The following is a 14,943-nucleotide window of genomic DNA, read 5'->3' on the forward strand; positions in this document are numbered from 1 at the left end:
CACGTCCTTGACTGTTCAGTCTGGTATCAGATTGCTGTATCATATGATGTGGTTAGCTGCTATGTTAAACACCTATCCATGCATTCTGAGATCTGGCAGGCATTTGCAATGTAGTCACCCAGGAATATGGCCATTATGTGTATATCTAAAAGGATCGGATAGGCATAAGCAATATGGTTAATTATTTATTTATTTTTCCATTTTTTAAAATTTTATTTTATGTTTCCTAAATTGACTGTGGCAATTAAGTTTTATGATGAATGTGTTGAAAGGCTGAGTCCGAACTTAAGATATGCACACATAACTCACACACGTGGGTTAAACAAAATACTTTATCAATGGGACAAAATGTAGGCTCTTACTTACCCTAATACACGGAGAAAAAAAGCAATCACTGTTTCAGACTTAGAGATTGTATTGAGATCAAAATCATTTCCTCCCTACTGAATTCAAATGAATTAGAATGTGGAATATTGAGGCTCTAACAGTGCAGACATTATGAATCACACGCATAAAGATCTCCAGATGACGCTATCTAATTTATTTGTTTTCTTAGATAAATTCCATACAGCATTTAATCATAGTCAAGTCATTCATTAAAAATGTCCAGTTATTGCATTGGCTTTTCGATAATTAAAGTTACAGCCATAATAATCAAGTACAACATCCTAGAAATACTCCATAGAATCTTTGACATGTACACGTATACATAAACTTGTAGCTACAACCCCTTCTATTTTAGCATGGTAACAATAACAATTAGATTGGCCTTCATTTTTCACATAAGTGGTTGCGCAGTGTCAAAATCAAATGAAAAGCTGGCTATTATCAAGCTGAAGCAGGGAGAGAGAGACAGAGTGGGGATTCAAGGCATAGGGAGTTGCTGTCCTTTCTGTGTCGGAGGGGCGGATGACCATAAGAGCCTCGTCGCAAGAGGCTGGACCAGACACCGGTTTTCTCTCGATAGAAAAGAGCGAGAGAGATGGAGGACTCCGTCTCAAATTCACAACTCTGGTCTGGCTGTTAAGGAGGAGGAAGAGGAGGAAGGTGCGGTTGTCGTCGTCGTCGTCGTCTCAGCCTCATCTCAACCTCGTCTCAGCTCGTGGAGTTTCTGAGCAACGCTCTCCAGCTCCGACTCGATGGCCGCCAGACTCTCAATCTCTGGGTCCTACAGATATGGATAGAGGGAGACAGGGAAGAGAGATGGAGAGGAGATTGAGGGATGGATAGAGAGAGAAATGAAGAGGGCAGAGGAAGAAAGAGAGCGATGCGGTGAGGGAAGAGAGTGGGTGAAAATAATCAGGCAAAAACAAGGAGGGGGAATAATAGAATGGAAATAAAGAAAATGGAGGGAGACAGAGAAATGGATAAGTAGAGGAAAAGAAAGAATAACATGGGCAAACAGTGGAAGATAGAAACGAGACAGGCAGAAAAGAGGGAGGTGAGAGAGAAGTAGAGGTTAGAAGAGAGGCATAGGGAAGGAGAAAGGGTGATGATAAGAAAGGGAAAGGAGGGAGTGAAGGGTCATTACTCAATATTACCCAATGTTACCCTCTTCTGAATGCACTTAAACAACTCTACCCAGAGTGCCATGTGCTGTTCTCTAAGAGGCTATATCTGTGTGGACAACGTGTGTGTGCGCATGAGTGCGTCTGCCAACCAAGGCATTTTTGTCAGTATCTGTGCCAAAACTTACCTGCATAGGCGTGTGTGTGTGCATATGTGTGTTCCCACATGAGAGCCCACAGGAGGCGAAAAGCCCTGTGGATGAACCATCCATCCAGCGTGGTCCGATTGCTGTAGTTGGTAGTAGAGGCTCCTGAGGTGGAACCAGCACACCTTTCCTACTTTTAGACAAGTGAGGGACTCTAATTGGTGTTGCACTGCTGTATGCCATAGTCATATTCACTAAGAAGTAAACAGACAAAATGGGGAGGGACTATCTTAACCTGTCCAATAAGAAACCTTTTTTTATTTATTTTGGTTGCAAAAAGTTTTGCAATGATGTCCACTAATATTAATACAACCAAGTTGAATCTGCCAGGAAGATGTGAAAAAGCCTCAGGGGCCAACACATCACACAGCGTTCTACCGAGCGACTCCTCTACAGGATGAGTTTAATGAAGTGGACAATGACAGCCTAGCGTACCGCGACAAAAAGGACAGACAAATGTCAACTGTGTTGTTAGCCTATTCAAGTGATGCACTGCGATGTGTCATATGAAAGTGGACTACAGTAGACTGAAGAGAATACAGCATTAGATGTGAGGTGGGTAGCGAACATACCCACTGGGCACAGACGTCAATTCAACGTCTATTACACATTGGTTCAAAGTCCTTTCATTGAAATGACGTGGAAACCCACGTTGATTCAACCAGTGTGTGCACAGTGGGTAGGCTCTCAGAGCACCGGGTGTTGTGTTTTTTGTTTAGTTCAGGGTTTCTTCTCGATGCATTCTCAGTGTAGCCCAGCAGTTACACATCAGGGGCCTTATGTATCATGCGTCTAAGAGTAGGAGTGATGTTATAGAATTTTGTCTTTTAGAGCCCAATGATTAAGATTACATGGACAAGGGGGCCCTGATCCTCGATCAGCACACCTACTCTTGACACGCTTGATACATATGGCTCCTGATTCAACTAATCCATGGCATGATTTGTTGACGAGTTGAATCAACAGTGCAGGGCAAGAACAAAAATGTGCACCTCTCGAGGTGGTTCCTGATAGGGGATTGAACGAGAATGCTAATATAGCCAGGTACCATTGCATTTCATTGGATTTGGGGATAGTTCACCCAATAATAATTGGGGGAAATGTACCTCAGTCTTCCTGCTGGTGCTCCCTTCTTCCTCCTCTCCCTCTCTCCTCTCCTGCGGTTCCCTGCGTGCCATCATCTGGAGCTCCTTCACTTCGGGGCTCTTCCGTGCCTCTCCCACCTTCCTCTTCTCCTCCACTTCCTCTTCCAACACCTCCTTGGAGTGATGGGGCACTTCATGTTGACCTCCGACCTCCAGTGACTTCATTTCCTGCAACTTTTCTTCCTCTCCCGCTCTCTTCTTTGTTTGCAAACTCCGGGCTAGCTCACTCATTCTGCTCCAGTGATTAACACCGGCGACCTCGCGTTTCACCTCATCCTCCTCCTCCTCCTCCCACTCCTTCTTTGCCTCGGCACTGTCTTGCAGAGGCAACGCAGACCTCTTCTCCTCTACCTCCTCTTCATTTTCCTCTGCAGTTTTCTTCTCCTCATATTTCTCTTCTGGTGCATCCGTCACCTCACCAGACTCTGCCCCTGTGTAGATAAAAAAGAAATATACACTATATATACAAAAGTATGCGGACACCCCTTCAAATTAGTGGATTTGGCTATTTCAGCCAAATTCGTTGCTGACAGGTGTATAAAATTGAGCACACCGACATGCAATCTCCATAGACAAACATTGGCAGTAGAATGGCCTCACTAAAGAGCTCAATGACTATCAACGTGGCACTGTCATAGGATGCCACGTTTCCAACAAGTCAGTTTGTAAATTTTCTGCCTTGCTAGAGCTGCCCCAGTGAATTGTATTTGATGTTATTGTGAAGTGGAAACGTCTAGGAGCAACAACGGCTCAGCCGCGAAGTGGTAGGCCACACAAGCTCACAGAACGGGACAGCCGAGTGCTAAAGCGAGTAAAACTTGTCTGTCCTCAGTTGCAACACTCACTACCAAGTTCCAAACTGCCTCTGGAAGCAATGTCAGCACAATAACTGTTCGTTGGGAGCTTCATGAAATGGGTTTCCATGACTGAGCAGCCGAACACAAGCCTAAGATCACCATGCGCAAAGCCAAGTGTCGACTGGAGCTCGCCACCATTGGACTCAATGAATCACGCTTCACCATCTGGCAGTCCGACGGACAAATCTGGGTTTGGCAGATGCCATGAGAACGTTGCCTGCCCGAATACATAGTGTCAACTATAAAGTTTGGTGGAGGAGGAAGAGTGGTCTGGGGCTGTTTTTCATAGTTCAGGCCCCTTAGTTCCAGTGAAGGGAAATCTTAACGCTACAGCATAAAATGACATTCTAGACGATTCTGTGCTTTCCTGTTTCACAATGACAATGCCCCATGCACAAAGTGAGGTCCCTGCAGAAATGATATGTTGATATCGGTGTGGATGAAGTTAACTGGCCTGCACAGAGCCCTGACCTCAAACCCATCGAAAACCTGTTGGATGAATTGGAACGCTGATTGTGAGCCAGGCCTAATAGCCCAACATCAGCACGTGACCTCACTAATGCTCTTGTGGCTGAATGGAAGCAGGTCCTTACAGCAACGTTCCAACATCTAGTGAGAAGCCTTCCCAAAAGAGTGGAGGCTGTTATAGCAGCATGGGGGGGGGGACCAACTCCATGTTAATGCCCATGATTTTGGAATGAGATGTTCGATGAGCAGATGTCCACATACTTTTGGTCATGTAGTGTATCTTTATTCATCCATTTGCATGGACATTTTTCATTGTTTCTTGACAGAGTATCCAACCAGACATACCGCTCCCTCACTCACTCATACATACGCACAACAGACCGGGAGCAGCACAGGGTCAGCTCAAAGCATCACCCCTAGAGCAGTTTGTGCCTTGCACAAGGGCACAACGGCAGAAAGTGGCAGCTGTGATATCGGTTGCCTGCTCACTCACATCAGATTCACCTTATCAGACCTAGGATTCAAACTCTTTTGTTATTAGCCTGCTATATCTATCCTTGAGGCTACCACCGCTCTCCAAAGAAATTAACATCATCTCTTTCTCGCTCTCCTCCCTTCTCTCCCTCTCTCCTCACTCTCTAAACAGTATTATCCACCCTCAACAGGATTCCACTCTTCTTAATGAAATCTTCTGCTGCCAGTTGGCTGAGCAGATCTCTGCCTTTTACATTTCCTTCATGCTCCAACTTTCTAAATTATGGACACGTGGTCAAGGGCGTCATACACCCAAAAATCTGAGGGGGCACAAACTACGGGAGTGGTCCGTCAGGAAGTTTGAGCATTTTTCAAACTTCTGAAACAGCTTTTTTCCTGCAATCTAGAGCCATAATCATTATGCTTAATTCAATGTCATAAATACATTTCAAGGGTGCGCGCTGTGTTAAGAAGCAGTGTGGCTTGGTTGGGTTGTGTATCGGAGGATGCATGACTTTCAACCCTCGTCTCTCCCGAGCCCGTACGGGAGTTGTAGCGATGAGACAAGATAGTAGCGACTAAAACAATTGGACACCACGAAATTGGGGAGAAAAAGGGGTAAAATTCAAAAAAATAAAAAAATACATTTCATTATATCCAAGCATACTTCTTGAGTTGTCTGTATCCTCCAGTCAGGTGGTTATTTTTTTAAAGAAAATAAATATGATTTTCTGCATCTCTGCCTCAATCCGGGTAAAAGATTGAAAGGAATGTGAATCTTATTCAGTACATTAGTAATTGCTTGCTTTTCTAAAATCTACCAAGCTAGCTACTCTAACTTGATGGCCTGAAATGGTTTATTGGTAGCTAGTTATGAGTTTGGGAGATGAGGAACCTATCTGGGCTAGCTAAAGCAAACTTCATAAAGTGGCTAAGTGTCTAGTAGTATTACAGAGCAACAACAACAAAAATTTAAAATATATATATATATATATATATATTTAGTTTTTTAAACATGACACATCTGAAGGGGTCTGTGCTTTCTGGGATCCTTGGGGGACGTCCCTACCTCCTATTAAAATGGTTAAGGTTTATGGTTATGGTTAGGGTAGGGGTTAGGGGGCACGTGCCCCTGTGTCCCCTATGGGCATGACACCTCTGCATTTGGTTACAGCCCTTAGGGAGCCTCCTTCCCTGCATACAACCTATGGAGGTAAAGAGATCATATTGTACCGTCCCTTGGAGTGACCTTTGTCCAAATGTTCCCTTATGCTCAGTTGAATAGTCACTGGGACTTGCTGGTCATGCTAGAACCTTGTCCTAGCCTCAACCTTAGAAATAGCCAGTTGGCGGTTGAAGGACTGGGAATATCTCTCTGTCCTAAAAATCTAGAAACAAAGTATACAACATATGGCCTAGTTCACATGCTTGCTCATCGCTTATGATTACATTTCTTTCTTTCCCTGGCCTAAATCTAGCGTTTAGATTTGAATTCCAGGGGCGTGCAGTCAATCCGTAGCCATGGGATGTATTCCAAATGGCACCCATTCCCTATATAGTGCACTACTTTTGACCAGAGCCCTATAGATCCTGGTCAAAAGTAGTGCACTATATAGGGAATAGGGAACATGGTGTCATTTGGGAGGCAACCCTGCTGTCCATGTGCTCTGTCTTGTTGGTAATGTTCCAGTATCCATTATCTAATCAAACCGGGCCGCTGTGCGGGCAGCACTCAAACTCATCAGATAGATGGAGCCGCTCCTATCCATCATCTGCTCCCGCAGTGCATGGTCACAGTCTCACCACCAGTCTACACCTCTTTTTCTCTTCCCTCCCTCCCTGCCTTCTTTCTCTCACTGCAGTGCGTCTCTCTTTCTATTCTCTTATATTTGATTTCTCGCTGTGTTTGTGTGTGTGTCTCTCGTACACACACACACACACACACACACACACACACACACACACACACACACTAACAATGCCTCCCTCCTGATCCTGCTCTCTCTGCCTGACTAACCTCAGTACTCCAGAGAACAGTGTTTATCTAATGGATTGATTTGGCACTTAGCTAGAGCGGTCCACTATTTAATCTTTATGACACCTCATCATCATAGTTAATCCTCCTCCGGGTGCAGTGTACTAGTGAAGTGTAGTCGAGAGGGAAGCTAACTGCAGCCACTTTCATGCTCACTTCAAAGCTTGCAAGTGCACTTACAAGATTATGGTACCTGCTAGCAGCCTGCATAGCTACCAGATACCAATGAAGGTAGCTAGTGAGAAGCGGGTAGACTAGAGATGTCTGGGTTTTTACAAGTGTCTTTGCCCCCCTCTTCTTTTCTTGGGTTCAACTGTGAACAATAGCCATGTAGAACATTCAATATATATGTCTAATTGGCCAATCATATGGTTCATTACAGCACGAGTACTCAATTTGCTTCGGGCTGAAGTTTCCTCTAGGTACAGATCAACTCACACCACCCCAACCGCCAATCTTAACATTTACCTACAGTGGGTTAACATGCAAAACTGACCCAAGATCAGCTTTTAGGGTCAACTTTACCCTACTCCACTGTGGTGTAGTCAAGAGATGTCCATTTACTTCGACATGTGAGGGCCTGAAGACCAGTGTCTGTAATGTCAATGTACTCTGGGCAGAAGTTCTTACCTTTCTTATCTAGAGTCACGTTTCCTCCCTCCGTTTTAGCCTCCTCGCTGTCTTCTCTTGAGCTTGCACGCTTCTCCTCATCCTCCTCCTTTGCATTCTCATCCCCTTCTTCTTCTTCTTTATTTTCAATCACATCCACATCCTTTCCCTCCTCTTTCCCCTCCTTGTTCATGGCATCTGAGATACGGTTGTCAGGGGTCTCGTCCATTTCTCGCTTCTTCTCTTCGCCTTTTCTGATGATCTCGTTCCTCTCACGGGATGTCTCTCCGTCCCTCTCCGCACTGTTCTCCGCCTCTCCTTCACCCTCCCCTTCTCCCTCTCCTCCGGTCCCCCTCTTCTGGGACAGGATAGACCTCTCGCCGGGTCCCCCCAGAGCGGCCAACATCGATCGATCTATGAAGGAGATGAAACATAGAGAGATACCATTTCTCATCAATGGGGGGTAAATGATTTTGTCAAGGCAGCAAAAAGACATTCAATGAAGTTGTAAATCAAATCAACGTTTATTGGTTGAAAACACAGTTTAGCAGATGTTATAACGGGTGCAGTGAAATGCTTTAGTTGCCAGCTCCTTAAAATTGCAGTAGAATGTCAAACATTAGTAATAGTAAAAATAACTCAAGAAAAAAAAAACAATAAAATCAGAAAGATCCAAACTACAATCCAAATAACAGTATAATTATTTTTCTAGCCACTGTGCTTCTACATCTGCATTGCTTGCTCTTTGGGGTTTTAGGCTGGGTTTCTGTATAAGCACTTTGTAACATCTGCTGATGTAAAAACGATTTGAATGATTGATAGCTACTTTTGAAGCACATGCTGTGTTCTAGAAACTAATATTTAACCCTGTAAAGACATTTGTTTATTATTATAAAAAGCTCAAATGTTGATACAAAAACCTTTGTCCTTTGTGGACTTTGTGTTATATTATTCTGTGTGCTACAACGCGCCTCGTATTGAATCCCGGCCCTAGTGTTTAGAGTGTGAATAGCCACTGTCAAGGATAAGGAATTGAAAGCAGAGCACAGGGACCTCCCTGCCTGCCTTTCAATTATGAAACTGTGAGCAATGATCCATTGCACTGCCCAAACATCCATCCAACAGATGGACTACATTTAAATGGGAAAATAGATTGACTACGCTTCCCAGCAGAAAGTGCAGTTAGCAAGGCGCCACAAGGGTGTGAAGTGAACCGTTCTGAACGTTGCATATAGACATTTTATGAATAGAGCGGACACAATTCCCTATTCTACCTAACCGACAATCACATCTGTTCTATACACTATATTTCGATCTGAATAGTCATGATTAATCTCAAATGTGAAAAGGAGAGGAAGGTGGCCACATCCTCTGATGTCACAGAATGTGCAGATATTTTGTCTTTCATAGTTTAGATACGACATATTTAGAAATATGTCATAGCAGCAACAAAGACGCAAAGGTCGACGGTCACGTGTGGCAAATGGCTTCAGACACAGCCCTATGTCCCAAATGAAACCCTATTTCATATGTAGTATGAAATATGTATTTTTGACTATGGGATAGGGTGCCATTTGGCACTCACCTTTGCCTTTCCATCCCGACGTACGATCAGACAGTATATACAAGTGGCCGGCTTTAAAGCAGAGGCCAATCAAAATGTAAATGTGCACTTTCACTGATGGCCAAGAGGCGAATCCCCTGTGTACTTACTTATCCTGACATCAGCAGAACTAAAACTGACGGTAAATATACTATGGGAGCTGCCGAAATGAAATTGGAAATGCAAATTGAATAATGAGTAAACCTTGTCACTTACCTTAATGCAACCTATGGCAACGAGCCATTAATAAGTCCTAGTGCTGTCATGACATGGTGCATCAAAGCCTGTTTTCATAAAGTGTCTCAGAGTTGGAGTGCTGATCTAGGATCAGTTTTCCCTTTTAGATCATAATGATTAAGATTGTATGGACATGGGGGACCTGATCCTAGTTCAGAGCTTTGTAAATATGGGTTCAGATCATTTCAAGTCACATAAGCTTACTTACCATGTGGTGCACAAGGCCTACAGAATCAAACAGAACACAGTATATTGTCTCTCTATGATAAGACCTCCACAAGGATGTGCTAGAATACCAAATTAGGCAGATTCAATCTTTCTTTTCTCACGTGAAGAAAAACAAAACAAAAATCAGCATGATGATTAATCATATCCTCACTTTTGCATTGACAGGTAATCTCTCGTAGACAGATGTAGTAGTTCTGGGATGCCGAGCTTAATTGTTAGGCAGTGTTCGTGCTTAAATATGCCTGTAGAATAACAGACCTCTCATGGCCATGTTGGATGTACCATCTGGAAAATTTGATGGATGAAATCTTATCACAAACATGTTACCTAGTAACTGCTAAAGTTAAACAATTTGACTAAAGTTAGCCAACGTTTGCGAACCTTGTCTTGCTGAACAATCCTTTTTAATTCTATGGGGTTTAGAGAAGAGAGAGAGAGAGACAGAGACTCCCTGTCCCAATTCTGTCTATCAGAACCTTTGGAGCCTGTGTGTGTACCAGCAGCTCTCTTCTCCCAGATGCCATCCACTCCACACAGCACTGTGGTCAGACCTGCTTAGCTGACACAATGTCCCAGAACATTGCATAGCAAAAACGAAGGGATTTATTGATTTCATAGTGTGCTTTTTGGCTTGTCCAGAATTGAACTGCATCTTTGTCTATAAACAGGGTTGTATGTCTCTCTCTCTCACACACACACACACACACACACACACACACACACACACACACACACACACACAGGGCTGGCCCTGAGCATAAGGGACATAAGAGACTGCTAAGAGGTGGCCATGTGGCCCCTGATCCCCAATTTTTGTTTTAGGAACTCAGTCCGGGTCTCAACTTACTGTTGAGAGTTAGAATAGTAGAATACACAAGGTGCAATTTGTGCATCAGCAGTTTCTCTCTTATGTCAGTCACTGACAGTCACTCAATTATCCCTCGCCAGCTAACATTCTGTTTATTGCTAAATTAGCTATCTAAACTCATAGTAATCATGGTGGAATTACCGACTGGGCATGCAGGGCACGTGCCCAGGGGACCTGACCTCCAGGGGGCCCACATTGATTTTGTTAGTCACTCGCACTCATATCATATTAAGTCATGAAATTTGCTCTCCACCATATGGCAAAATCTGTAGAATTGCAGCTAAATTCCACTTTATAGATCCCCCAAAAGGTTAGGGCCAGCTCTGCACATAGAGACTGTCACAATATCCCAACTTGACTGTAAAATGGCAAACTTGACAGGGCTTTGGATTTTCAGTCATCATGAGGCAATGCTGTCATATGGCAATTTTACTGAGAATGTGTGCTAGTGGGACTCACCTGCAGCCTCATCTATACCCTGAGGACCCTGTGGTTTCTTAGTCACATGATCTGCCGTGATGTCAACATGCTGCTGAGCTCTCTCATTGGCTCCTGTCATTTAGAGGGGAGATGAGTGGAGTTGTGACTGCAAATATTTAGACTAATTTATTTTGACATATACTTACAATTCATCCCCTAAAATACACGTATGATTGCTTATTGTAAAGTGTCTTTAGGTTTTAGAAATAGCTATATTATTATTATTATTGTGGCTGTTTACATGATTGACAAACTAAAGTCAAAACAATCAAGAGAATTATATTTCAAACACTAAAAACGATGTACTTCATGCTGAAAACCATTTATGTGAAAGGGAACAAGAAACCCAATCAAATCTAAGATGAACACAACAAAGTGAAATTCTGATTACGTCACAACAGTTGTGTGACATCACTCAAAGATGTCACTTCCTGAACGGGTTGCCTTGTATCACCCGCCACAGTGAAAAGTCAGTCAATACCTCACCTTCAACGGCAATGTCCTGCAGCTCCTTGAGGAAGTTGCGGTGGCGGAGGATTGACACAAGCCTTTCATCTGCAAAGGAAACCATTTTTTTTTTACCTTTGTTTATCCTAAGAATCTCAATGAGGACAGAAAACCCATTTTACTAGGGAGACCTGACCATTCAACAACGCATAAATACTTTAATTGTCCAAGCAAGCCAGCAATGTCCCTGGGCAAATGTACAGGTATATTTCTCCCCTTTGGTTGTTCGTGACAACTCAGCACATTTGCTCCCGTCTCTAAAAATTAATTACCCTGAAATTTACTGCCTCCAAAGCAGAATTCCAAATGAATCATTTTGGCCCAAAGAGTGGTTTCCAGTGAAGCATCACAGAGCTTTTCCTTTTCTGCTGACCCAAAAAGAGTGTACAGAATGAGGCAGGCATTCAAGAGAACTACTGCTTACTCTGTCTTTCTTCAGGGTCACTCTTTCGTTGGTTCTTTGTTTCTCTCCCTGCGTCTCGCTCTTGGTCTTCCCCTTCCTCCCTCTCTAATATACATCTCTTTATGGTAAACACATTTCTCTTGCTGTTTCTCTTCTCGGCCTGATCTCACTACTAAGTAATCCTTTCTCCCTTGTATTTCCCTCCCTGCCCGTCTATATCTTTGTTCGCTTTTTTTAGTGCCCCTTATTTTTATTTTCCCTCTCCTCTGTACATATTACCTCAATTACCTCGACTAACCGGTGCCCCCGCACATTGACTGTACCAGTACCCCCTGTATATAGCCCCACTATTGTTATTTTACTGCTGCTTTTTATTTATTTCTTACCTTTATTTCATACTTTTTTTTGTGTATTTTCTTAACTGCATTGTTGGTTAAGGGCTTGTTAAGGGCTTGACCTGTTCTATTCGGAGTATGTGAAAAATACAATTTGATTTAATTTGCCTCACTCACACGTGTATATATATATATTTATATATATATATATATATATATATATATATCTCCTCTCAGTCTATTTTTCCTATTGAGGGGTTTCATTTCCCAACCGCAGCCCCATCCTGGTAACAATAGCCAGTAATGAGTAATGCCCTGAAAGATTTTTCTCAACAAGGACAGCGTCAAGGTAACAATGGCTGTAATTGAATAGCCCGGCCCTGACTGCTCTGCCGAGTGCACTTATGGAGAGCTCAGACCTGTGTCGCAAATGACACTCTATTCCTTATATCGTGCCTTAATTTTGACCAAAGCCCTATGGGCCCTGGTCAAAAGTAGTGCAATGCATAGTGCAATATGTAGGGATTAGGTGCCATTTCGGACTTTCCTGAGTCATGTGCATCCATGGTGAAAATGAAAATGTAAGCAAATATTAACTTGCATTAGGTCACAATTGGTGACAGTGAGGTATGTCTCTAGACACTGATCTAAGGTGATTTTTGCATTTTTCTCTGTTAATGGAGTTGTGGTGATTAGGGAGTTTGAGCTGATCCTAGATCTGTACCTAAAAGCGTATATCTGGAGCAGAGGTCCCTGGGAGTGGTTTACCTGTCCTTAGTATGTTCAGGCACTCCTGACTGACAGCCAAACGGTGTGGCCTCGAGAGCACATCAGCGAGAACCTCCACGATGCATTTCATCACCTGAGGGGGGCAGAGCGGACACACGGTCAAAGGATAAACATGGCATCAGTGTTTTCCCCTTCCCCGTATAGGCGGACCAGCACCATCCGCCTACAAAAATGATCTTGTATTTAATGGATTCTATTAACAATGTTGGCTTTGAACCTTGTCACACCACGTGTAAAATAAACTAGGGGAAAGACTGGATGCCACAGCAGCAATGGGGAGACAACCAGACCTCCCGTCATGGTGTTAGCCTCCAGACGTCAAATGTGCTCATTAAAGTATTGCCAGGGAGAGAAGGCTGCAGTCTGGTAGACCAAAGACTGTCTCAGGTCTATAGCTGGACTTTGCAGTGTGCTGTAGCTTCAGAGTAGTCCCAAATATTACAGTTGCAAAGTAAACAAAATAAAGAGACATGGATATGCCTTATTCTGTTTCGATTGCTCACTGTCGTGGCAATAGCAGTGTCGTTGTGTTATTGTACATTTACACTACATAAATAAGATATGTAAGTACAATATGTAAATGATATGTAAATAGATTATCGTACATGAAGACAGTACCCTGATATTCTTGTGCGTAGAACATTATCATTGTGTTGCATGAGAGACTGTAGCTTCACGGATTTTTGTGTTTGGTGATGCGTGAAAAGGGATATCTGTACACATCCCATTCAAGGTATGGAACTGATTTTCTAATTTTTCATACATCATGTTCGAATCATCTATAAGTGGCTTTGTTGAGCTTCACAATATATATATTTTTTATACTTTTGTATTATTTGGACATGATGCACGAAGAATGAAAGTTGAAAGTTACCCAAATTCTGGTAGTTTACTGGTAAACTTTGAAAGTTATGAGAAATATACCCTCCCTTTGCAACCCTAGTCCTGAAACGTATCAAGCAAAGTGTTTTTTATACAAACTGGGGTGGACTGAGACCAGAAATCGGCTCTGCCATTTCTAACCCACCGGACCATTTTATTCCCTGAGGCCCCATTACTAGGAAGATAATGATCATTTTGAGCAGAAAAAAAGGTTAGACAGGCCCACTGGGAAAAAAAAATACCAGCCCGTCTGGCATTTGCCCCAAAAAATGCCAGATGGCTGCCAGTCTGGCCCTGATTATAAACACCATCCACAAAATGTAACATAATGCTGACAATATCATTAAGCTATTCGTTGAAAATGATTCTTACCTCGACATCCTCTTTCTCAAGGTAAGTTGGAGTCACGGGCAATGAGAGAACTATGTGGGGAAAGAAAAATATGATTAACGAAAACGTCATGTCTCGCATAGTTATTAGGTTTAGCTCTACCAATCAATAGGTACATTGTCGTCTTTAGTTTAAGATACGTTATTCCTAAACATTTTTAGCTAAATATATGGTCAATTATATAGCCTACAGTTGGGACGAGGGCAAACATATTTCCCATGAAAAATGCACTTCTGTCGCCAACCGTATAGGCCTATATGGACAGATCGCCGGGAGCGCTTGCCGCTGTCCTTGGTGCTAGACCAAATGACAACAGACATTCCCGCAGCTACACAACCCCTCTAACTTTAGTGGAATCACCGCTATAACTTGAAGAAATATTAGTCAATCCCAACATAATACAATTTCTCTTACCGCGATTAACCAATATTGTCAAAATGAAGTATCCTCTCGCGATCATCGTTGCAATAAAACGGGCAGGAATAGCAAACGTCAAAAGCTTAGAATGTTAGTTCCCCTTCGATTGTGTGTGGAAAGAGTCGATGAATGATGGGCTCATTCTATGTGCAACTTGACCGCCCTGGTTATTTCTGGCGACCTGCGTTTTTCAGTATCAGTGGTCTATCTCGCTCAAACCTTAATGTACCACGAACAACTTGCTGCAACTGCACCTGCGTTTTTATATGGAGCTTGCTGAGGAGGAAATGACATCACAGCTAGGAAAATAACTGTTTAGCCTACACCTTTCAACCAACACACCTTTGTTGATATTTAAGGCGAAAAGAGGTGGGGAGCAGTTCAAGACTGGGTGCTATCGGGGTTCCGGAATATTTTTTTTTGCGTGAAAGCAGCTGTTAATTGGTTAATTCTGATTACTCCTAAAGTTTAGACATTTGACCAGGGTGGAAGTAAAATTAAA

At 42.9% G+C, this 14,943-nt stretch overlaps 1 protein-coding gene across 2 annotated transcripts; it reads right to left on the reverse strand.

Moving 5' to 3' along the window:
- Positions 1 to 314: 314 nt before the first annotated feature.
- On the reverse strand, positions 315 to 14,730 carry chga (chromogranin A). 2 transcript variants are annotated; one of them, XM_021612225.3, is made up of 8 exons: positions 14,439 to 14,730; positions 14,007 to 14,056; positions 12,732 to 12,825; positions 11,205 to 11,273; positions 10,698 to 10,790; positions 7,324 to 7,716; positions 2,821 to 3,290; positions 315 to 1,168 (listed from the first exon to the last, which is right to left on the reverse strand). In XM_021612225.3, exons 1-8 carry the CDS (start codon positions 14,482 to 14,484, stop codon positions 1,085 to 1,087), a joined length of 1,299 nt encoding a protein of 432 aa, XP_021467900.3. In that variant the 5' UTR covers positions 14,485 to 14,730; the 3' UTR covers positions 315 to 1,084. The 2 variants fall into 2 exon arrangements, with proteins under 2 accessions (XP_021467900.3, XP_021467901.3); XM_021612226.3 differs by lacking the exon at positions 10,698 to 10,790 and having other exon boundaries at positions 14,439 to 14,678.
- Between the last annotated feature and the right edge of the window lie 213 nt (positions 14,731 to 14,943).

This window comes from Oncorhynchus mykiss, chromosome 8 (genome assembly GCF_057628025.1).
Source record: "Oncorhynchus mykiss isolate SJ-2025 chromosome 8, ASM5762802v1, whole genome shotgun sequence".
Taxonomy (NCBI): domain Eukaryota; kingdom Metazoa; phylum Chordata; class Actinopteri; order Salmoniformes; family Salmonidae; genus Oncorhynchus; species Oncorhynchus mykiss.